Genomic DNA, 27,256 nt, shown 5'->3' with positions numbered 1-27,256 from the left:
AAAACGTAAAGTCTCACTACAAGACTTGAAACCTTGGTAAAAATTGGCTTTTTAGAAGGGGGAATCTGGTTGAAATTTGAATATATAGAGAGCTGTGAAAGTTGAAAGTTGAAAATTTGGTTGATATAAAGGGACTTTTGGTGGTTGAAAAAACTTTTAGTTAATGCAGATGACAAAATCTTAGTTAAAAGAGAGGTCAATACAAATCAATAGGAAAAATCTTTTTATACATATTTCATCCATTCAGTTCCATCTTCACATTTCCCAAAAAGATACATGAATTTTGAAATAAAATGGTAAATCGTAAGCCTAGCTTATCATTTAAGTAACATATTTAATTGATAATCGATATTAGTTGTATTTATGTTACCTGTAAAACGGCAAATAAAAACAATATTCAGATCTATTTCACTTTAGACACACAGTAGGTTTTGGTGAATTAGACCCATTAGAAGCAACAGACGACTAGTGGTTTTGAAATCACACAGATGCATTTAGAATAAAATTGAGAATGGAAATGGGGAATGTGTCAAAGAGACAACAACCCGACCAAATAAAAAACAACAGCAGAATACATGTATATAACAACTGGGGGGACTGCATGAACTCCGAATGAAACAAGTCTGTTTGCACGGCAGGTGAATCATCTTTTGAATAATTGCAGTCACTTGTCTTCTATTATATCACACATCTACACTAACATTTTTATAATGCACGCCTTATATATTCAAACTAATAAAGTTGTTTAGTTATCCACCATCTGTAGATCAAATAAAAAAAATATTAAATTAAATATTTTTATCAAAAATGTTCAGTTAAACCCTACCACTGGATCTGGCTTCTTTCGTTTCCTGACCAGCATTTGAAACCAATTTAGAAGAATCAGAACTTTGGTATTTGTTGGTGTTAGCATCAGCTTTATAAGTGGGTTTTCTCGTAGATGAATCGTTACTGGAAATAATAAAATTATATATTTAGATATATATACACATGGAAAAAAGTATTGCAACACCTTGATGTTTTTTTTTGATGGAATATAATAAAATATGTGTATAATATCATTGAAACATAATTCACGATAACATTGGCATTGCAACGAAAAAAAAATGTTTAAAAAAAAATGATAAATATAACCACAATTTCAATAACAAAATGAAGTGTTTTTTGTACAAAAAAACGCATTTGACAAGTTTCACTGTAGTAGAACTTTACAATGTCAGACATTTCAAAATTAATCTTCAGACGACTGTTCACATCATGGTTGATCGTTATACGCCAAAGAATTAGTACTTTGTGCGCAGCCTCCATTCAAACGGATAACCGCATCTTAACGTCTTCTGATTCCTGCCATAAATCGACTAATTTGTTGCTAAGGTAGCAGCAACCATTTCTGATGAAGGGAATTGTTTATTTCATGTTGTGTTTGAACTGGGGTGTCCTTTCGCTCACTTTCCGCCCAATAGTGTCCCATATAAGCTCAATATGGTTCAAAGCCGGGCTACGATCGGGCCAAGCAAGATGAACCAAATTCCATTTGAACATTGGATCTTCCTCCACGATTCTAATTTCCAACTTTAGCGAGCTCTGCACTACATTGGATACGGAAAACTGTAAGTCTGCTCGTTAGCAAAGGTCTCCGAAATGGTATTATCGCACGGTAACCAGTAGCGATGAGTTGATCTCGAACAGTTCTTGTTAAAAGGCTCTTGTATGGCCACCACTCTTATTTTAGGATTGTCTTGTATGCAATGGGTTTCCTTCTGACCAACCTTCATTATGCTTGATTTTCTCTAGCAAATGGTATAGGGGGTCTTCATTATCTCGGAAGGTCTTTCACAGCGTTTATTGCCTGATTTTTATTCTCAAAACGACTTCAGTGGAATGGTGATGACCAACAATGCGTGCAGTTGTTACAGCGACATCCCTGCTTCTCTTATGCTGATAATCTGCCATCTTGCTGCAGTTAAGAGTTGTCAAGGACCCATTATAAGGTGTCAATCACATAATTTTAAAAACTTGGTTATTTAAAGTGCTGAAAACAATGAGGATCAAAACATCTTTTTTGCTGTTTACGGGTACAGTAGCTGCATGTGCAGATAAAAACTTATCGAGTCGATATTTATTGATTAAACTCAGGTGATACTTAAATAATGTTTAACTAGTTCTATTTTACCAAATTATATCACAAAAAAATAATGAGTGTTTTTTTTTAATTCAATTTCAATTTGGTGTTGCAATACTTTTTCCAGGTGTATAGATTCCACCACTACAACAAGTGTGTTACGATGATTCTCCACTCGACAATCGAACAATTAAAAATCGAATTTAAAGCTTAAAGCCTGCCGATCTTTTTCTATAAATAAAATATAACTGTTGAGAGTGGAGAAATATCGAAAACACACACAAGCTAAAGTGGTTGAATCTGTTTCTCTTATGATTTGTGTCTTTCCTTCTCAAGTATTTGCAGACAGTTGTCTTCTTTTTATGTGAAGTCATCAGACATGGTCGACTTTTTCATGACTTCGTTTCAAAAAAAAAATTTAAGAAGAAATTAAGAACATTTGGTGTCAAAATTAAATTTTGATCAATCATCTGCCGAGAACAGAAATTTCACTAGTCAGGAGAATTTAAAAAAAACCGGACCAATCAAGAAATATGAAAATATCATAAAAATAAGAGAAAGTGTTTTATATGCAATTTAATTTTAAGATAACTTCCATGTCTTAGGCATGTTAGGACAAGAATCTGAAACTTAAAATTGACCTGAAACGTAACACATTTTTTTCAATGGATAGGGAAACATACCAATTTTATCATATCTTTTTGTATTTTTTGAATTTGCATTTTAAAATCAAATGCAAATTCATGAATCAAAAAATTATAAAGGTTTCATCGACATTACATGTTATACTTGCCATATTTGAATTTCGAATAATCCGTTCATTCCCATTTTGTATACGTCAGTATTACTAGAGCCCCAGCGAACCTGAAAATATAATAAAAAAATGTGTACTAGTAGATATTCAAATGGTGTACATGGATTTTATTTTTAATTAAATAGTTAGTTGCATCAATTGTAGCAACAAAAATATATATCAATAAACAATACGAGAAGTACAAAACTATTTTTTTTCTCAGGTAAACTCATCAATGAAGTACAGTTATGATCATTGATCCTGTAAAAATATGTAAATACTATATGAGTATACGCAAAGATTATTGTTAGACCACAACCGTTGATTTTTCATGTCAAACTGTGAAAATTTTAAATCAGAATATAATTATGAGAACGGAAGTTGCAAAAAATGCATTATATTATGGCGTTATTCTATAACTGTTATTTTCCTTTTTCCTCCTGTTATTTCGAATGCATTCCGTTTTGAGAGGGAGAAAGGGGTTAAGCTGCAATTGGTACTTAAAGCTTATCGAGTTCCTTTATTGAAGATTTATGGAATTTACTTTAAAGATTTTCTTTAGTTCTAATAATATGCAACTACAGAAAGTTAAAAATTAAAACAGCAAATTATACGAGCGTTAACTCTTTATTAGTTGTGATTTTACTAACAAGAACAGATCCATTCTGAGTTACACGAAGTACTGTTCCAACACTGCCTGGCCCACCATCAGCATCGGCATATGTCCAATCTTTGCCTAGTTATAATAAACACACACGAAGAATTTAGAAAAAAGTATAACAAAAACATAGAACTCAAAGGCAAATTTAAGGGGGGGGGGGGGGTCAATATAAAACTGACAAATTCAAACGCAATGAATCAATATAACATGTGCAAAACAACTGCCATATTCATGACGTAGTACAGGCATTTTCCGAAGAATTAAAATTATATATATTATAATACAGTTACCTTTGTCTTATGTAATTTAAGACCAGATATAAGTACAAAATCAACAACATGCAAAGCAGGCATAAGGCAATCAGGATTACTGAGTTGATGAATATAAAAATAAATGTTATTGCAAGTAAAAGTAGTTTTGGCAGATAATTTTAGTTCTCTTGTTAAGCTGATCATCACAGTGGGTAACCCTTTATGAATATTGTTATATGAAACTGGGAACTTTCCATAGCTACCGTCTATGTTTTGTGCAATTATTAATCAAATGCAGTGAAGGTCAATATGGTCATCTCTTGATCATGATATATATTAGTTGCAATTGGCTAATTAAAATTGGAGTGACTAATCCGGAAACCGCGCATGATAGCAGCATTGCATGTGAGAGGACGCTTGGTCATTTACGATTTCGTTTTGAAAGCTGCCAGATGCCATTTTGTAATTTCAAGAGATAAAGCCAATTCTGATAACCCACCCTCCCACACCTTCGAAAATATTGTTTATATCATATGTATATGTTTGTTTTTTTTTTTTTTTTTTCCCTCATCGTATAACATATTGTATTCTTTTAGGCGGTTTTTATACGACACCTTTGCTAATTTTTTGTCATTTATTCAGATTTGAATTATCGCTAATACTGCATAATTGATTATAAAATACAAAATATTATGATTTATGGTATTTTGAATAAATGAAATTTATCGCAAACAGTTATTTAATTCACTTCAAATGAACTGAACTCCTTGGAGATTAAGGTATGTTTTTTTAATAGATCCGATACTTGGTATTATGCCTGTCTGTTTTTTCGGAAGTTGTATACACCTTATCGCTATTTGTCCGCCATTACTGGATATCACACAGGTTACCGTAAAAATTTGACGTCATAAAACAAAATATCTGACGCCACTATGGAAAAGTGATTGTTGTATGCGTCAAAAGTTCAAGCGGCCGGGTCAGCCGGGATTAGCGATAAGGTGTATTTGCTCCCCGCTAGCTTACTCGACTCTATTGCTTTTCCTTATGTTTGGTATGAAAAATAGAATTTTGTCTGGTGCAACACTACTTGCCAAGTCCCGATAAAATGTATAACAATGAAATCTATGAAGTAAATTTGTGTAACGTTTTTGACATATGGAATGCTTGTTTTACTTCTTTTTCCTTTTTAAAACTGCTTTATTCTTATTGTAACTTCTATTATGATATTTAAAAAAAATTATATACAGAAACAAATGGCAAAAACCATTTTATGTCAAGAGACATAATCAAATAATTTGCTACTATAGATTGTTTTACAAGCCTTCCTTTAAGCTCGTAATATAAAATGTTAATCGTAATTATAAGATGTTGCCAATCATGCCGTTCTCGACAGTTTTTCCCGTCTTATGTAGAGGAAACGCTCGTCTGGCGTCGTAAATTATAATTCTGGTACCTTTGATAACTATTTGCATGAACTTTGATTACTCGGATACTTACTCATAAAACACACATATTTTTAATAAATACGTGAACATTTTTTCACTATTGAAATATTTTTGGTTCATAGTTTTTAGATGACATGGATTGGTAAAATTTCAAACAGTGATCGTTTGTATCGTGTACGATTACAATGCTACAACTTTGAACTTATTAATAAGATAGTTGAAAAACTGAAGGACGAGTTAAAGCATTAAACCATCTGCAACTTCGTTGTGTGAGCTATGCTAAAGAGATATACTAAAGATATGTAATATTACCATCTGAAATTTCATCTTTTGAATAAAAAGTACAAACTTAATTTTCAAAAGATTATCAGATATAGATACCTCGTGTCACTTTACATCCGACAGCAACCAATTCATCAGTTAACACTCTTGGTTCTTGTACTTTTTTGATACTATATATATCAAATCGTTCGTTGTAAATATACATATTTAAATGACCATTATCCCATTCTACCCAAACTGCTTCTGAAATGGAAATGTAAAAATTTTGTCATTGAAATGAGCAACATGAATTTTTGGTTTAGCTGAATATACGTACGACTTTTAAAGACTTCAGATCTTCATTCAAAATGAATATCTTGGCCTAAAAGACCAAACCGCCTATTGTTTAGGGGTCTTACCAAGCATGGACTGCGACAAAAGCTCTAAGGTGTATACTTAATTGCCAACAAAAATAAATTGGTAAACTATCGCGTTCAATTTCACGCATATAAGTCACAAGGAGAAACTAATTCCATTTTCACAAACTCATAGCAGGTAAATTGTATGAAATAAGTAATAAATCCTTTTTTATAAAACTGCGTATGTTTAAAAAGAGAGACGAAATATACCAGAGGGACATTCAAATTCACAAGTCGAAAATAATCTGACAACGCCATGGCCACAAAAAGAAAAATAAATGCAAAAGAACAAGACTGTATCGTCTGTAGAGTATATTACTTTCATATAACGTCATATAAGGGAGTAGCAAATGATGACGATTAGTTATATGTTGTAACGATGTTTCCGATAGTCGACTTTGAGCTGCATTTATAAGATGTATAAATGCTGAAACACGTGTATACAATTACTATATCTATTTTTCTTGAGTAAAAAAGCTCATCAGATTGAAACGTAAATAAATGCATCTAACAAAAACATTGAGTGGACATGACCGAATTCTTGTTCGTCTTAACAAAAAGACATTAAGAAGATACCTGAGAGTACATACAGTTACTGACAGTTAATTAAAAAACAATAACAGCTTTTAAAAAAAATCATGCATCTAAGACCAAAGCATCAATCATTACACACCCAGCATCGAATGGATTTAGTTCAAAGACGTCATAAACAGTCCTATAATGAACTTCACCTTGTGCAGTGCTAAGATACCGGTATCGACATACATGTATTGTAGATCAATCAATATGCATATCACTACAAACCAGTAACAGTCTAAAATGGCCTATATCCGTACTCGACTGAACTGATTTTTACTCGACCAGTCTGAATTGGTCTGAATTTTACATGACATTACTCGACTCCAGTCTTAACCGTACTAGACTGTACTAATTTGAACTTTACCCTTATCTTTGACATTGAAAATATTCTGAAGTATTACTTGACCAGTCTGAAACAGTCTTAACCCGTTTTCGACCTATTTTTTTTTAGTCTTAATCATACTCGACCAAAGGTCTGAACAATACTCGACCTGTCTGAACCATACTTGACCAAATAACCTCTACAATTTTTAATTTCAACTTTTAAAATAAATTTCCTTTTAACTGACATGAGAACAGCCTCAAGAAAATAAAGATATATATATATATAATCAGATTTTTACATCCTTACATGATTCTCAGATTTATCAAATAGAGAAGGTTAAATCAGATTATCTCAATTATACAATAATTTAATTTTGTTAATTTTAAAGTTTGAGAGTTTAGTTAAGTTAATTTCTTTTACTTAAAAACTACAATTATACTTATACACGTGATAAAATATTTTTTTGTAAAACCTTACTCAGGTGCTTCTTGTTTGGCAGGTTTTTTTTATAAATCTTAATTTCCCAACATATCTAAATAAAAACTACATAGGTTTCAGGGTTACATACTATAGTAATATTAAAACATTTAATGAGTTACACGTAGCAACAGCCAACAAAATCACTTAACTTGTTTAACCTTATATAAGAAATATACATTTTATTATATTTAATCAAATTGTTTTTCTGATTAGTGTATAAATTATTACCCTCTGCTTTGGGAAAACTTATTTAACAGATCACACCTGGTCAGAGAGTTTTAAATTCTAATTAACATTCATCCAAAATTGCAACATCCTGTACAACTTAAATCGCAAGGCCTTTCGAATTCACCAGATAACTAATACACGAGTTTAAGAAAAGTAGAGTTTTCTTTTTATCTGAAAAACACACAAAAGTAATTAAATCTTATCAAGTGCTTCTTGTATGCCATGTCTTTAATTTGGACACAACATGTTTGAATTTAAATGAAATAAATATATATATTTTTAAAAATTACTGCAACTTTGGATCCCATTTCCTTTTTAAAATGTTATCAAGGAATGCTATGGAAGTTTAATTATAATGATTTTATTAATTCATGGTTTTACGAAACAAAGGTGTCATTTTTTATATTGTTTAAGTTGCACTATATACTATTTTACATGTAAAAGTATTTTATAAAAAACAAGTGAAACTGCGAACTACTGCTCACTGATGATGCCCCCGCCGCAAGTGGATACTATTAATAGTGTAAAAATATGCAAGTGTTCGGTAAACAGGAAGTTGTCGAGTGATGAATCTGAAAACGCATCACACGGTATAGCTGACTTATATAAATCCTGGAACCAAATTTCAGAAATCCTTGTATTATAGTTCCTGAAAAAATGTGACGAAAATTTTCAACTTGGCTATCATGTGTAAAATCATACAAGTGTTCGGTAAACAGGAAGTTGTCAAGTGATCAATCTGAAAACGCATCACACGGTATAGCTGACTTAGATAAACCCTGAAACCAAATTTCAGAAATCCTTGTATTGTAGTTCCTGAGAAAAATGCGACGAAAAATATTCATGGGACGGACGGACTGACTGACGGACTGACGGACTGACCGAAGGACAGACAGAGGTAAAACAGTATACCCCCCTTTTTTAAAGCGGGGGTATAAAAACAAATCACTGCATTATCACTACTCAACTGACACCCTATATCTATACTAGGCTCAAGTTTAAACGATCAAAATTGTCCAGTAACCAAAAAATGTGTCTGAAAGATTTAAAAGTTTTGAATAACATTGAAAAATTCATATTAGTCACAATTCAGATTTGAGATAATTTGATCAGCTTGGTTTTTGTTTTGATGTTTCCATTTTAAAGGTTATATATATGTGTAACTGTTGATAAATATGGTGTTGAAGTAATATTATGTTTATTGTGAAATTTTGGTTTAAATGCTTTAATGAATACATTTATAATTTGCAATTTCCAGTTCCTAAATTGATAACATACAATGTATAGATACAAAAAAGGTCTAGGTTGGTTAAGACCTGGTCGAGTATGGTTCAGACTAGGTCAAGCATGGTTCAGACTAGGTCTTGCATGGTTCTGACGCGTTTAAAATGGTTAAGTACAGTTCAGACTATTAAGTATGGTTCAGACTACAGTTGAGTATTATCAAGTCAATTTCAGACCAATTCAGACTGGTCGAGTAAAAATCAGTACAGTCGAGTACAGATATAGGCCATTTCAGACTTTTACTGGCTTGTAGTGTATGTATATACCAATAATATTTAGCTTGATTTTACTGATAACAAAATCAATGCTAATACCAATAAAAACAGTATTTAAAGATCTATTAACTATAAAATGAAATAAAGTGGTAACATTTTAAAATAATTTTATTCAAAGGACTTATACGTTTACCAGTATCGTTTAACAACATCTCCATCGATATGAGGATGTGCTATTCCGTTAGAAATAAGTTTTCTACTGGTAAAACCAAACTTCAAAACCTTATCTTTATATCTGTGAAGACTGAAGGAAAGGTTAAAGTAATTTGTTGTAACGAAATCCCTGACTTACACCTTTACCAGTAATACATATATTACGTTCATTTAACCCACAAACGTCACAACAGACACGAGCATAGTTTCTCAATTACTTTTTATTTCATTTATTCATGATCCGCTCTTTTTATAATCTCATATAGATCTAAAATGTGTTTGGCCTTTACTAAAACCGCAATTAATTGTGACGTATGTTCTTTTAAGATTACTAATACCTCTATCAATATCTTACTGTGGCTTCAATTTAACAAAACTAGAGTATGGCCACAAGATGCAAACTTATTTTAAGTTCTAATATTTGCTTTAACCTGCTTATTTAAAAACAAATGTTTATGTTTTTCATTAGAAAATCATGAAATAAGTAAATAAATAAACATGGTAATCATGGTTTTTTCTTTTTCATGGAAACAAATGTGTTCCGGGAAGTAAATGGACATGCCATTAACAAAGAAACCCACATTTAGAACAGGAGCAGGATCTGCTTACCCTTCCGGTGCACATGAGATCACCCCTGCTTTTGGTGGAGTTCGTCTTGCTTAATCTTTAGTTTTCTATGTTGTCTCATGTGTTCTATTGTTTGTCTGTTTGTCTTCTTTCATTTTTAGCCAGACGTTGTTAGTTTATTTTAGATTTATGAGTTTGACTGTACCTCTTGTATCTTTCGTCCCTCTTTTAGAAGGAACACATATGTATTTATTATGCTGTTATTTCAAATTTAAGAAGATAGCAAGCCATATCCACTTTTTTCTTGCATGGTATTTAATTGCATGCCGAATATTGCACTTCGTTTCCTCTGAATGTTTCATAAGCAAATTATATTTGATGATTAGTTAGACTATTATCTGAGACACATGGAGGGGGAATATAAATCTGAAACATTACACAATTTTCAATTCGCAAACTGGATATCTAAAAATGAAAATAAAAACTTTATACACTTAATGTGTCTGAAACGCTTTTCTATATAAACCCTTTTTTCGTACATAAAATTCGTATAAGTACTTGAATACGTGGAAAGCAATATGACAAAAAAAAACATAAAAAGAAAAGTATGATCCAGTTAGATCCACTTTGGATGAAGTAAGTAAAACCTTATTTCTTTATAATTGCGAGATTTGTAATGGGAGAATTTCCGAATGATACATGTATGTTATAAACCATTTCAGTTATGACGCACTGACTTCTAACTTATAATGATTTTGTGGACTTGCAGTCCAAAAAAAGCAGTATCGACATAGATTTCGGTTTTGAAGTCTTTGTTCGTGTTGTGGTGCTTACCACTGTCAGAATCTTGTCCAACAACAGTTCCTGCTAGACCAGAATCTTGTTCATGAAAACTCCAATCGGGACCACGTCGTACTCTATCTCCTAATAGAAGTGTTCGACACACTAATTCACTATATAAACCTTTCTTTCTTTCTTTGATTCGAGGTTTAACAAACTCCAAAACTAGTTCAACACAGTCATTCTATGTAAATATAAAATAATATCATTTTAGGATGTTTGCTACTCTGTTTTCAAATAAAAGGCTTTTTAAAAGATTGTTATACATTGACAGCGTACAAAAAAAAACCACTAAAAAGGGAGACTTTAAAAATTAGAAACGTTTCGTGTGTTTTAGATTCTGGTACTGAGATGAATGTGCATGTAACATTCGAGGTATATGTCTTAAAATGAGGCAGAGGAAATCCTGTCTGTAGTTTCTTTAATTTCTAGTTCTAGGGGATTTATTAATGCAACCCAATAAGAAATGTTTGGATTGTTAATGGAAAGAACATCATAAATATATAGAAATGTGAAATTAAATGACTTGGCTTCTTTGATCTTCTCGTTTTAAACAAGTCTCCATAGGAACTCTGATTCATATGAAAATTAGATGAGGTCGGAAAGGAAAGACACCTAGTCCTTATAGGAATACTAACAATTTGTTGAAAAGTCTACCCGCAAGTTCAACAAATATGTTGTCAATAAGAAATTCAAGCATAACGATCACTTATTCCTCTGTGCAGCATGTTTTACCTTTTTGTTCACTATTAACAAAATATGCCGTATGGTACCCCAAAGTAATAAATTTATAGCGTATGCTACCGGGAATGGATTGGAAGGCATGAAGATATCCAATTATATAATGCAAAATTATGATAACAAACGTCACTAAGCATGCTTTCGTCAGAACAACACATACAACTCTTAATTTTATCCATAAGATGGGGAAAAGAAAACGGGTAGTTAAGATGCCCATTTTGAATTAGATCATACGAACATTTGCATCGTCTGGTCTTGATGTTTGTTGAACGATTTTTTCTCTTACTTCAGCAGCGGTTGGATAAGAATTGTTTTTTCTCAAATCAGACGCTACTTCTGCTGCTAACATCTAAAATAAATTAGGCACAGGAGATAACTAATAATGTATCAAAAGTTCTCAAATATCTGAATACGGACAATACATTTAAAGCTGATCAATTTTCTATATTGTAATGAATTATGTTTGATGTGTTTGTTACACTGACATGATTAATTTTTTATTTAAACTATATGATGTTTTTCTGAATATATTGTATTGTTGTTTCCTACAAGTCATATATCTATCTCACTTATAAATTCCTATTTTACACTTCTAGAGAAAGTTTCGTTTAAACATCTCAGTATTGATTTACACATTGATGAAACAAACCATTCTCCATGTAATGCTTATAATGACCTCTTCAAAAAAAAAATGGATTCCAGATTTTATCTGTTTTTTTTTGGGGGGGGGGGGTAAACGTCCTCCATTAACCTCAATACAGTCTATTATATTACATTTGTCAATTATAATGAGCTCTTGACGCAAAAATAAAATAACAAATGAAGTAATGTAAACTGAAAATATCAACTTATTCAATCATTAGCAAGAAATTAAGACAATTGACACAGTTTAGAAGAATTTTAATATTCTTAGAGGGTACAAATAATGATCGACTATTTTCATACATTCTTTTTACTATTTAATTATTCTGTATTTAATTTGATGCGAGGAAAAATTCCTATACTAGTAATCTTACCAAAGCATTTAATAAAAAGCTGTGAAAACTTATGTTATTGTTTGTTCTTTCTAAAACAAAACATTCCGAGATGACATTGTCTAAAATTAAACATGGAAAAATTTGTTTTTTCTAAACAGTACTGTTAATAACGTCTTTTAAATCATCCCTTCTAAATTTTACGGACGCCATCAAGAGTTGGTTGACTGTTGTGGAATAACCGTTTCACAAATGATATCGGATATGTTCCTTACGTCGTAACTACAATCCACTTCCCTTTCATAAATGTGACCTACCGAATTAGACTATTTACCGGATTTGTTATCACATAATCAACACGAAGGGTGCCACATGTGGAGCAGGATCTGCTTACCCTTCCGGACCATCTGAGATCACCCCTAGTTTTTGGTGGGGTTCGTGTTGCTTATTCTTTAGTTTCTATGTTGTGTCATGTGTACTATTGTTTGTCTGTTTGTCTGTTTCATTTTAAGCCATGGCGTTGTCAGTTTATTTTCGATTTATGAGTTTGACTGTCGCTTAGGTATCTTGCGTCCCTCTTTTACTAAATCCATTGGATGTCGGATGAGTACTATTTGATATTTTAGTCAAAGATAAATGTTTTTTTAATTACGTGTTTTTGGTTTTTAACTAGCCTTAAGTTACTGCTAATACTCTCAAATATGCACGTTGTATCTTTTATGGTTTTGTTGTGATTTGTACGTTGTATCGATTTAATGAGTTAAGCCTTTTTCAATTGTATTGTTTTGATAGTGCGTTCTTATATTGTACAGTTACATCACTGTCATATGTATATATCTTTTTTCAGTGTATATACCATACTGACACTATAGCATTTAAAGGAATGAAAACAGAGTATTGAAAAAGCCGTTCAAATGTGGTATTGAAGTTTTGATTCTGTCATCCTGAATTTTAAATGATCAATACAGATTTACTTGCTTATTAAAAAAGTTATAAACATGGTTTTTGGTCTCGACCAGTACAGATCTAAATACAATAAAACATACGTCTACCAAGAAATCTTGCAATTTTAGAAATTTTGGTATTTGTTCTAAATTTATCTATTTTATTTTTATTGTATTTAAAACTTGCTCTACTCGATTTAAGTGAAAACTTAATTAGAATAAACTTTGCCATAAACTAGATATTTTGTATACTCGTCTATGTAAGGGCTTCAGTTAGGGAACAGATACATAAGGTAACTTTACTCTTTGTCTTTTTCTTTCTTGATACTGTGTAAGTCAAACGCTTTTGTATACAGACACATGGATTTGTTGAAACCGATAAGTCAGTTCAATATGAAAATAAATAATGTCAAGTCAATGCACTATTATAGTCTTTATACTGCAATCTACGAAAAACACTTCTTATTGTTGATTAATGTGTTAATATTATTTATTTGATATAAATATTGGGGAAGAATCCCCCTTTAAAAAGACCTCAGGCGGAGAAATTTACAACACAATGAAATGTTTATTACCCGTTACAGCCCGCAATCGATGGTGAACGAAATCGTATTAGTATGGATTAAAATATCAACAATAAACATAAAACTAAATGATTTATAGGTTTTAAACAAAAAATCAACAAGAAAAATATGTTTTCCAAAATGTTTTAAAAGAAATAAGTTTGAGTCGTTGGATATTTTGGAAACAAGAACAGGTTGAAGAAGTCGTATGAATTATTAAATATAGATTTGGCAACTTCTATTTTAATATGCATGAGAAAAAGTGGTATCGGGTCAGTGACTGTATATGACATAGAAATATACAGTCAACGCATTTTGATTGTTCAAATAGAACAAGTGCAGTATAAATCATGTTATAATTACCAGAACTTGCGTCATTCTAACTAAGCGATGTATTTCCTGACGACATATGACTTTGCCATTGGTTTCACTAACTGCACTTTGCATTACCTTCAATAAACATTAAATTTAATGGTTTGTTACAGTTCTATTTGTGGACGATTTTCCTTGCGCAATACGACACTTGCATAGCCGACTGAAACATTTTCTTGCTGCATTGAAGACCCATTGGTGACCTTCTGTTGTTGTCTTCTCTTTGGTCGAGTGGTTGTTTCTTCGACACATTCCCCATTTCCATTCTTAATTTCAGTAATTTAGTGATTACTACATTGTAGTTGATGCGTTAATATTGACGATCTTGGAAAAGATTGAAGGCTCTTTTAGTATACATTTATTTATTTGAAATATGAAAAAATTATAACACCAATAAAAGTCTTTTTGTTTTGATACTTTATTTTTTACAAGAATTAAATAATAAATAGAAATACCTTTTTTGTGACTACCTGTTTAAGAAGGGTATTGACCAAATATGCGCTGCAACTGATTGATGGCCGTCTTAAATTAGGTATTTTGGTAGAGACATTTAAGCTATGAGGACTATAAACACCTTTACCGATTGAATGCAAAAGAAAGAGATTGGATCAACAGATAACTATTAATTTGGTATGTTTAAGTTACAGATTATTTTATATTCCAATTCACACCTAAATACGTGTTTGAGGAATTATCTTATCATAATTGGAGGCGGTGAATAATCAAATAATAAATGGTATGTTTGATCTTTCCATATTGGAAACGAAACATACATTTAAAAATATTTAGATACATTTCAGAACCAAGAAGAAAATGTAAAATAAATAATACGACTTTCATTTCCTCTTTCATATAAAATTAAACACTCTCAATGAATAGTGTTTTAGTTACCTCGTTTTGTTCGTTGTCACCAATAGGTACATAAAAAATCTTTACTGCAAAATCTGCTATTATCTTTATTATAATGCTGATTTTATCTTGCTTTTATATATGAAAATAGAATAAACATGGTTTCAAAAAATTAAATAAGCGTGCAATCAATTTGTCCACAAAAAAAAAGGACTGAACTCGGAAAAGTCTATTAATTAAGGTGTATCAATATGTATTTGATAAAATCAATACTGAGTTCATATTATTTTCCTCGAAATTTACTCTTATGGATCATATCAAACTAGATTTACAAACGGTAACATATACCAATTGATAAGTCTCACTCTATACAGACTTTTTCCCTGTTATATCCATCATCTTAAAAACTGACCCAACGGGATTATAAGAAAAACGACTGAAACCGATTTTTTCACAAGATTTTTCACCACCAAAAGAGGTTTTTTGGTATGATATTTATGTGCTTCAACTAAATAGCGACATGTTTTCAATGACTTCAACTTGATACCAGAAAAGTTGTCTAATCTGTCATTTTATTGATCGGTTCCCGATAATGAAAATTGGATAGAGTGCTGATTCGCATGGTTGATGTAACATGCATAAACGGAGACGCATACCACGTCGATAAATGCGATTTTTTTTCACTTTTTGTTGATAACGTCATTTGTCTTCTAATAAAACTAGAGGCTCTAAAGACTCTGTGTCGCTCACCTTGGTGGATGTGCTTATTGAACAAAGGACGCAAATGGATTGATGACAAAAAGCAAAATCACAAAAATACTGAACTCAGAGGAATTGTGTTTTGGTGAAGGTGATGGTGATGTGTTTGTAGATCTTACTTTACTGAACCATTTTGCTGCTTACAATTATCTCTTTCTATTATGAACTTGGCCCATTAAATACAGTGGAAAATATTTTGTAAAAAATTACAAAGTTTATGAAAAATTTACAAAATTGTAGTTTCAGAGGAGAAGATTTGTGTAAAAGTTAACGACAACGGACGGCGACAACGACGGCCGACGGACGCCAATTGATGAGAAAAGCGCAATTGGCCCTGTTGGCCAGGTGATCTAAACAAGATGTGGTGTGATTGCCAAATCGACAACTCTACACAACAGACAAAATGACACAGAAATTATGGTTCATCATGACTTTTTTTTCTTATATTGCCTTACAATGTATTTACATTACAAACATTATTCTGAGTACTGATACACCTGTGCATTAAACTGTGTAACTGAGTGGACCATATAAATTGAAACTCGCGTGGTTAGTTTTTTTTTGCTATCTTCTGCAGACTGGAAAGAAATGCACATCAAAATCCAGGTAAGTTCTTACTTTCTGAAACATATACTACATACAACATATATAAATCAAAAATATTAGTGTTGTCAAATCGTACACTTTTGTCTAACTGGTTACTTGTATAATCGTTCGACCGATGAACCGGTTAACCGGTAGTTTAAGGCCTTATCAATAGTACCCTACACATCGATATAAGAAGATGTGGTATGAATGTAAATGTGACTACATTCCAACCAAGTCATACATTTACGTTTTTTATAATACGATAAATTGAAGTTTGGCCTTTGGTTTTATAAGGCTTATCTGTGAAGATTCCTGTCGAAGTTTGAAATTTAAAAATCAAATACACGGTATCAACTATGGCGTTTGTACGAACTTCAAATTGAAAAATAAAAAGCAACGATTTAATCTTGTAGAATTGAATATGTCTGAAACCGATGATTCTTCCATTTTCTCTTGATGTCTCCGAAAATAATATGAGGTTGATTAATCCTGCTATTCGTACCATCAAGTATACATTGATTACATTCACGTTGGTTTGCTTTTAATAGTTTTTGAGTTAGCATTTAGTTTAAAGTATGACAAAGATTTGCACGACGGAGATTGCACATTCAGCTGTAGGTCTACACAATATTTTATAATTATAAGAAACAATTTTTTATGAGTAATCTTTAGTTGTTTTAACCATTGATCATTATTGTATAAAGTTTTATACTGTTAGTGTCTCATAAGTCAGTATTGATGGCTGGATAGTGATTGTTTTATGTGTAAACATTATAATTGTTGTATATGTTTTATGACAATCAATCAGGATCTGGTGTACAAATAAATATTGAAAGCTCTTTTTGTGGCACAACATCTTGGCCACAAGGTTATTGTTTTCAGTTTAGTATCAAATTTATATAAAGATCCATTGTGTTATGTCTTGTGAACAACTTTATTTGGCAATCGCCAATGGCAGTCAGCAGAGTTCAAGAACATCAGTTGTTTGACCTGTTAGTCAAATGCGTTTTGTTTAAATATACTTTTTCACTTTTTTGGTCTTTTGGAAGATGTTGTTTGTGCTGTATTTAGACCCTTCTACAACGAAATTTGTTTTACATGCTCACGTATAAAAATTGCGGTTTTTTATCCAACGCAATCATAGGTTTGAATGAAGTTTTCAATTTAGACTTGTTTATATTTTTCTGTTTAGGATTGTATCATATTTTCCCTCCGGTTTATATGATCTGTTCATCCTATATTGACTCTTAAAATTCAAGAGTCTGTCTAAAATTGAGGGTAAATTATCTGGACTTCCAAATACCGTTTCGATCCCTAACATCACTGAAGAGACATTTATTGTCGAAATCCGGATCTGGTGTACAAATGAATATTGACACCTCATGTTTGTGGCATAACATCTTGGCAACAAGGTTATTGTTTTCTGTTTAGTATTAAATTTATATTAAGATCCATTTTGTTACATCTTGTGATCTTGTGATCAATTTTATTTGGCAATCGCCAATGGCAGTCAGCAGGGTTAAAGAACATCAGTTGTTCGACCTGTTAGTCAAATGCGTTTTGTTTAAATATACTTTTTCACTTTTTTGGTCTTTTAAAAAATGTTGTTTGTGCTGTATTTAGACCCTTCTACAACGATATTTGTTTTACATGCATACGTATAAAAATTGAGGTTTTGAACGTAGTTTTCAATTAAGGCCTGTTTATATATATTTGTATATATTATATAATATCAAAATCAAAAATGAAATAATGATTACCTCCCCTGTAATGGCAGCCACCACGGATTTTTTTGAAGTCCGGGAAAAACGACAAAATACTCAATGAATATGTAATAGAAATACTTAAAAGATTGCAAAAATCAAAAACAAACAATAGTCTAGAGGTTTTACTTAGTTCAAAGACATTTATTACGCATTTTCAATCGTGATATTATGACATAGTTTCATCGCTTCATAGTTGATAATTTGTTTACCTGTTACGTCATACATGTACATGTCAATCATAAAAGTAATATTGAAATTGACACACAATATACTGATATCATCATGGCAAGCCCTTCAAAAACTACTATGGAAGATCTGAAAACTCTTATTTTGGCAGTAGACTCAAAAGAAAATTTTATTGAGAAATTAGATACAATTGAAAATAAATTTTCAAATCTAGTGCAGGAAGTAAAACAGGATGTATCACAAGTAAAGTTAGAGGTCTCTAAAATAGGTCAAGCATTAAAAGAAAAGATCACGATGAGTTATACAGAAGGGTTGAGGCTATGGAACTCAATGTGCAATCTCTACAGGTAGAGAAGTTAGAGTCAATGAGACAGAGTTTTGAGACTCACATGAAAAATTTAAAAGAAAATAGTTACTTCTTGAAAAACATGATCGCAAATATAACGCTTTAGTGCATGGCATGCCGGAAAAGAGTGATGAGAACATCTGGAAAGTTATTGATGACCTGATGATAAATGATTTAAAAATGGAAAAACCTAAAGTAGAGAGCTTCCCATTTGCAAATGCTCATAGAACACCAGCTAGACAAAATTCAGGAGAGAGAAAACGACCAAATCCCATAATAATTAGATTCATACATTATGCTGATAAAGAGCTATTCTTATCACATGGGTCACATTTAGCCGGAAAGAATATCCGCATTAAGAAAGAAAAAAGAAAAGGGAATCAGTTCTCTTTTTCAGACAATTTTCTAAATATGCATTTATATATTTGTTTTTCATTTAGATATTTAACCACGGGCTGAAATGTTTTAATGTCTTAATTGATAAATTACTTCTGAGAGATTAGTTATAGTTTAGGTTTGAACCCAAGTTGTAATTATTGGCTACAGCCATTTTATTTTATTTGCTTTAGGCTTAGAATGCTTACATTGCAACTGCTGAAACATGTTTGCAATTGTTTGTGTTCATTTACATGAAAGTGTATGCTAGTATATGCTAAATTGATTTTTTGTGTTGCTTTGTTCAATTGGCTGGTTATTTTTGTTGTTGTTATTATAGTACATTTTGTACATGAAGTTTGCATCCTCCTTATAATTAGCCTACATATATAAGAAAAAGATTTTAAAGTGTTAAAATATGTGTCCATTTTAAGGTTATGAGACCAATGTCTTTCTTTGGACAAAAGGAAAAAAATATAATCAAAATAAGACTTTGAAAATAACCATAATATACTGACTAAAACCATGACAAACACAAAAGTCATATGGTTTGCAATCTTACAATTAAGGGGAGATAATATTTTGGATTGTCTCTCTTTGATTGTTGAAATTTTTTTTTATAAAAATCAGAAAACATATCATAATATGACAATCATGATTGTTGTTACTCTTGCTTTTTTTATTTGTTTCAATTCTTATGATGTTTGCACAATGTTTTATAAAGATTTATTTATGCATGAAGGTAGATTTATATATCAACTTGTTTATCAGATATAATATTACAGCTTTGTATTTTCATAGACAGTTGTATGAGTCAAAGTGTAATTAAAGGAATGAAAATCATAAATGGAAAGTTTATGCTATATCTGAGCTATTTACAATTGAAGGTAAAAATATAACACTTGTTAATTTATATGGACCAAATAATGACTCACCATCTTTTTATAATAAAGTAAATGAAATAATAGAAAACTTAAATCACCAACAAGTTATTCTGACAGGAGATGTTAACTTAGTTCAAAATCAGGCATTAGATACATACAACTACCTAAATATAAATAATCCACGAACAAGAGAAAAAATCTTTGAACTTATTGAAACTTATGATCTAATTGATCCCTTTCGAGAATACTACCCAGACAAGAAACGATTTATATGGAGAAAGTTAATCCTCTGAAGCAAACTAGACTTGATTTTTTTCTAATATCTCGGAGTTTCTATCAAAATGTAAAAGAAGTAGAAATTCAAAACAGCTACAGATCTGATCATTCACCAATATTTCTACACTTTAAAATAAGTGATTTCAATATTGGGAAGGGTTTGTGGAAATTTAATAATAGTTTATTGTATGATATAGAATATGTTAAATCTGTTAAAGAAAAAATAAAACAAGTAAAAGATCAATATGCAACTTTAGTATACAATAGAGACTCACTAGACCAGATTGATTGCTCAGATATTCAATTTACAATCAATGATCAGCTGTTCTTAGAAACATTAATGACAGAAATTAGGGGTAAATGAATTTCCTTTGCATCATATAAAAAAAAGAAAAAAAGAAATTGGAAAATTCTTTAGTAAATGAAATTCAAAAATTAAAAGAAAATATACAAACCACAGAACCTCTTGAAGATCTGAACCAAAAGAAATCTGAATTACAAATTTTCAGACAAGAGAAAATGCGTGGTCATTATGTACGCTCAAAAATGCAATGGGTAGAAGAAGGAGAAAGATCCTCAAAATATTTTCTCAACTTAAAAACTAAGAACTTTATTAATAAAACAATTCCAAGACTAGTCAATAATGAAGGCTGTTTAATAAACAAACAAGAACATATTTTATTGGAAGCTAAACACTTCTATAAGGATTTATATTCAAAGAAAGATACAATAAATAGTGTTGATCTCAATAAGGATATTCCATTTTCGGACGTTCCCAAGTTAACAAATGAAATAAGGGATACCCTTGAGGGAAACATCTCCTATTCAGAATTAACAGCTGCTATTAAAAGAATGAAAAGTAGTAAAAGCCCATGATCTGATGGGTACACCAGTGAGTTTTTTAAATTCTTTTGGATAGATTTAGGTGAAACCCCGAACGGGAGTGATTGTGCCTGATAGTCATATGATGAAGACATAATCTTTCAATCAGTTTAATTGCGGTCTGGAGCTGACATGTCAGTTAACTGCTAGTAGTCTGTTGTTATTTATGTATTATTGTCATTTTATTTATTTTCTTTGGTTAAATTTTTTGACATCGGACTCGGACTTCTCTTGAAATGAATTTTAATGTGCGTATTGTTATGCGTTTACTTTTCTACATTGGCTAGAGGTATAGGGGGAGGGTTGAGATCTCATAAACATTCTTAACCCCGCCGCAATTTTGCGCCTGTCCCAAGTCAGGAGCCTCTGGCCTTTTTTAGTCTTGTATGATTTTCAATTTTAGTTTTTTGTGTATAATTCGGAGTTTAGTATGACGTCCATTATCACTGTACTAGTATACATATTTTTAGGGGCCAGCTGAAGGACACCTACGGGTGCGGGAATTCTCGCTACATTGAAGACCCATTGGTGGCCTTCGGCTGTTGTCTGCTCTATGGTCGGGTTGTTGTCGCTTTGACACATTCCCAATTTCCTTTTTCAATTTTATTGTTCTTAGATCAATCGACTATGGGTATAATATGGGTGAAATGTCAGTATCCCAAAAAAGAGGGATAATTACTTGTATACCAAAGGGAGATAAACTAAGACAATATATGAAAAACTGGCGACCAATAAGTCTTTTAAACACAATATATAAACTTGGGTCTAGCTGTATCGCAGAGTGTTTGAAGTCTATTTTATCACTTTTATTAAGTATTTGGTGAAAATACTAGACTAATTCATGATATTTTATTGTATACAGAAGAAAATGATATACCTGGTATTCTCCTCCTTATTGATTTTAAAAAGGCGTTTGATTCAATTTCTTGGAGTTTTATTGAAAGTGTATTAGACTTTTTTTAATTTTGGACCTTCTATTAAACATTGGGTCATTACTTTTTATACCAAAATTCAATCTGCAGTAACTCAAAATTGCCATCTCTCGGAGATTCAAAGGGGCTGCCGACAAGGGGATCCCCTGTCACCTCACATATTTTTACTATTTGCAGAAATACTTGGTCTACTTATACGAAATAATGACAAAGTTAAAGGAATCACTATAGATGACTCATCTCACAATATGCAAATGATACCTCTCTTATACTTGATGGATCACTTGAATCTGTGGATGCATCTCTTCGTACTCTAGATAAATATGCAGATTTAACAGGTCTTAATATAAACTTATACAAGACATAGGTTATTTGGATTGGGAAGACAAAGGTTAGCAAAGAAACTATGTGTGTTAAGTAGGAGTTAGAGTGGGTTCCAGAAGATTTACACTTCTTGGGATAAATTCTCAGTGGATATTAGTGAAATTGAAAATTTAAACTATAACCCCAGAAATCGAAAACATTGTAAAAACTTGGACTTATCAAATACTCTCACCAATTGGAAAAATAACAGTGATAAAAACACTTATAATATCAAAATTAAACCATCTATTCCTGTCCATACCTACATTATGTATTCCAAATAGCACAAAGCTTAAAAATTTTACTGAAAAAATATTTTCCTTTATCTGGGATAACAAACCAGATAAAGTCAATAGAGACACCTTAACCAAACCACACTGTTTAGGAGGACTAAAACGTTAAATATTGAAAACTAAATAAAAGGTCTTTTAAAAGTTAACCTGGATAAGAAGAAATAATAAAAATAATTCAAAACTAGTGAAACTTTTCCTCTTTTCAGAAAATTTGAATTTTTTGGGAAATGCAGTTTCTTGGTCCTTATAAAACGTTAAAAAATCCATTTTGGAAAGAAGTATTTGATGCTTGGCAAGATCTTAAAAATGTACAAAATAACTCTCAAATTAATACATGCCCTTTATGGAAGAATGATGGAATAAAGATTGGTAACCATTCAATTTTATATAAAGATTGGGCTAAAAAAGGGGTTTGGCTGATCAATAACTTGTTACAGGACGGTGGAAATTTTATGACTTTTGATCACTTTAATAATGTATACAATATTAAAACTAATTATCTCACATATCAAGGTATAATTTCGGCAATAAAAAAGTATTTAATATCAAGTATGTCCAAATGCCTAAAAGAGAGAAAATGGACCAGTTTTGCGCTCAGTGTTAAAGGTTTTTTTTTTAAATCTCAGAAAGGTTCAAAAGATATGTATTGTATATTTTGAATGGTAAAAAGTCAAATCCTAAACAAAAATGTGAACAAAAATGGTCATTAATTCTCCATGCAAATTTCAATTTGAAAAGTATCCATGTATTGCCCTTTTATATAACAAAAAATTCAAAATGGCAGTGGTTTCAATACAGAATAATACATCGAATCTTAGGCACGAATGAACTTCTCCTTAAAATAAAAATTAAAGATACAAATATTTGTAGTTTTGGGTGCGGCGGGGTTGAAACAATAGAACATATATTCTGGACGTGTCCATATATATTTAAACTATGGGAAGACCTTAACTCCTGGATATTTGGAACTAACTTTAAATATTGATTTGGTTTTATTTGGTATTCTAACAAAAACAGATAAAAATGATATAAGAAATTTAATACTTCTGTTAACAAAATTCTACATTTATCACTGTGTCTAAACCACACCGGCAAAATTTGTTCGGACTCGATGGTATCTAACATCCGGCACAATGACGGAACATTAATAGTCAGAAGAAAGCTAGGTTTCTCTTTATTTTCTTATTTTTTTTATGATATCGAAGAATATATATACATATACAACTATTTTCTATTGTGATATGCAATATTTTTTACAACCGTTCTATATTAACGGAGAAATAAGTCAAAATGCATGTCAAAATGACGAATTGAGTGAACCTTGCCTCGAAATTGTTTAATTTCTCGTTAAATTGTTCACATTGTACGGAAAGAAAGGTACGGGAAGATAGATATTGACACGGAGATTGCAAATTTAGTTATTATGAGCATCTCAATAATTGTATTTCTGTGTATGGAACGAAAGAAAAGGGTCATGTCAAATTAAAATAAACCGGTTTCGTCAATGTTGTTACTACACAATCACCCGGTTTCGTCTATATATATCACCCGTTTTTTTTTTTTTTTGTTTTTTTTTTAACAAACAATTTATGAAAAGAAACTTTGGCACGTATCTGAACATTGCCTTTCAAGAATTTAAATATATACTTATTGTAAAGTAAAAACTTGGCGTGTTAAAATCTATTTTAAACGGGCACTTTTGGACAAAGTTTATAATTATGATAATACACATTTTCCTAATGAAAGGCGTATCCCTTATTTCACTTAACTTCAAACTAATTTTAAATGGAATATAAATACTGAATAGCAAACACTGGTATCTAATTATTTTGTAACATTATTATATTTTCTTTGTTTATAATATTAGTATGTAAAGATGAAAAATAAAAGGATGTGTTTTGATTGTGCCATAATTTTAATTTACTATACTATATTATATACACTTAGTTTACAATATGTACTATCAATTATTAATACATTTATGCATTAAATCATTGACGAAAAGTCCCAAACCGACTATAGTCTATACTGTTCTGCACAAATTAATCATGCATGCAGTCCTGCCAGATTTTCTGGTACTATATATACTGTGTTACTTGCGCACTAAAGAGAGTTTTCACACTTAAGCATTCATAACATAGCAGTGAGATTTGTAACTTTCTCCCCGTTTCTGGTAGGCACATTTATTTTCATAGGCATGTTTTTCACATTATTTTTACAGTTCAAATTCATTTTTTGTACAGTTCAAATTCAATTGAAACTTCAAGATAACTTTCGGAAACAATATCTGGCAGTTTTGTATTTTCAATGTGAATAAAAATTGGTTTGCGAAACATGACCGTCATTTATATCTAGGTCTTATTAAGAAGAAGTGACGGTAACCACTTATCCCATAAACATTGACAATGAGACAATTTTCTTTTAGACACAAAATTATGTTGAATTAATCAAGTTTAGGTCAGCGTATGCCTTAAACAATGAGAAAAACACACAAACTGCATGAAAGCAAGCTATAACAGGGCCCTAAATTATAAATGTAAAACAATTCAAACTTGGCAAGAAAACTACCTGCCGATTTTATGTTCAAAACGCATATGGTATAAAGCAACCAAAGACAACCATGGAATTACAAACGTGTGATTCCGGAATGGACTGAGTCAAAGTGTTGTCGCTGACACAAACAGTACAACAAAAGTACAAATAATAAAAAATGATGAAAAAACCTTAACTCGTCCGATGACAGAGCCTGTATAGTAAATGCGCGATGTGTGCCAAAACTTGTATGATAGTTAAAATTATCCCTTAAATACAATAAATATACATGTATTCGCAGTTTACTATGAAGTCCACTATCACTGAACTAGTATACATATTTATTAAGGGGCCAGCTAAAGTACGCCACCGGATGCGGGAGTTTCTCGCTTAATTGAAGACCCCATTGTGGCCTTCGGCTGTTTTCTGCTCTATGGTCGGGTTGTTGTCGCTTGGAATTTGTATGAACTTTTAATGTTGATAGACATTTTTAAATAATCTGTTGTTTTTTTTATTAAGATAAGCTGTCCTGAAGTTACGGTGCGACATGTTTATGCTGGACAGACGGATAGATAGACGGACAGACGGACGGAAGGAAGGACAGACGGAAGGAAGGACGGACGGACGGACGGACAGACGGGTGTATACAATAATACGTCCTGTCAAAATTGGGACGGGCGTGTAAAACGCATAAATTTGAAAAAAATAACTCGTTATTAAAAGTGAATAAGTTTTATTAGGATATCGGCCAAGTTGATTTATTTGTATATTTGTCTGCCTTATCATTTTTGCTATATAACTTTTATATATATTTGAAAAAAATGTATAGAAATCGATAAAAAAGAACTTGATATTCGGCATTTATTATAATAAACATAATCCAACTCACATAATCCGATTTCCCGGGTGTCCCTGTTTTCTCATTTCTTACAATATTTTAATTCGGTATACACTTTATAAGATAAGTGGCGAATCTAGATGACGTATAGGTTGCACGCCCCGACTCCACCTTTGGTTGCCAAAACTATATTGATTCCTGTATTTAACGATTTTGTAAAGCAAAAAATAATCAAAATATCGGCGGTATGTAAAAGTTGTTCGAATTACGTCCACTTTGAAATAAAACTGAATCCGTCAGTCCGTACATATTGTCAAAATATATTGACCAACGTCAGTGTACGATCATCATAACACAACGGCGACAGTACAGACTCGTTTTTTTATAGTAATGTTAACAAAATAATTATTATTGAATTTTGTCGATGATCTGAGACAATTATACTAATTTGAACATAGCAGTATAGTTACAATAAGGGATACAAAAATTATTTTAATGCATGGTAGTTGTAATCCTACATTCATTTTCTATGTCGATTATGCATGCATATACAGTTGTCTTATTATCAACGTTTATCCTTAAGAAGATTTATTTTTAACAATTGTAGAAAAGATTACATACATAGAATGATTAGATTACTTATAAAGGTGTCCATCCTTTTGTGCGAGAAAATCACATATCAATTGTGTGTTTCGATTTTTAAGACCGTAAACTTTAATTTCAAGTGTAAACATGTTCAACATATTTTCCCATAACTCATATAGAAAACGCATATTTAGAGAGCTTTAATCTCAATATGCTGTTAAAAAATTTCGGAATGCAAAGTAAATTAAAATATTTGTGTTCTATAAGAGTAGGAATTCAAGTGTTTGCTTATTATTTATTTGAATCTGAGACTCATATAAATAATAAGCCGTTGTCCGGTGAACGAACTTGTTTTCCAACGACCCACAAAACTCCTTTTGAACGCTGAAGTTAAATAATCAATTATAATGTTATTTCTAAGCGATAACTTACCCTCTGTGCCCCTTCGTATGGTGTTTACATATCTCAATTGATACGTTATTCTCATGCATGTTCGCACTATACGGACTTCATATAAATCGTAAT

The 27,256-nt window shown here is 31.5% G+C and overlaps 1 protein-coding gene across 1 annotated transcript; it reads right to left on the bottom strand.

Moving 5' to 3' along the window:
* Window positions 1–2,905: 2,905 nt before the first annotated feature.
* On the bottom strand, window positions 2,906–15,291 carry LOC143070957 (E3 ubiquitin-protein ligase mib1-like). The gene is made up of 7 exons (XM_076245058.1): window positions 15,169–15,291; window positions 14,269–14,355; window positions 11,663–11,773; window positions 10,678–10,867; window positions 5,654–5,797; window positions 3,566–3,651; window positions 2,906–2,986 (listed from the first exon to the last, which is right to left on the bottom strand). Exons 2-7 carry the CDS (start codon window positions 14,350–14,352, stop codon window positions 2,906–2,908), a joined length of 696 nt encoding a protein of 231 aa, XP_076101173.1. The 5' UTR covers window positions 14,353–14,355; window positions 15,169–15,291.
* Between the last annotated feature and the right edge of the window lie 11,965 nt (window positions 15,292–27,256).

Source organism: Mytilus galloprovincialis, chromosome 4 (assembly GCF_965363235.1).
Source record: "Mytilus galloprovincialis chromosome 4, xbMytGall1.hap1.1, whole genome shotgun sequence".
Taxonomy (NCBI): Eukaryota; Metazoa; Mollusca; class Bivalvia; order Mytilida; family Mytilidae; genus Mytilus; species Mytilus galloprovincialis.
The sequence above is the reverse complement of the archived record's forward strand: the minus strand, read 5'-3'. Positions and strand labels throughout refer to the sequence as shown.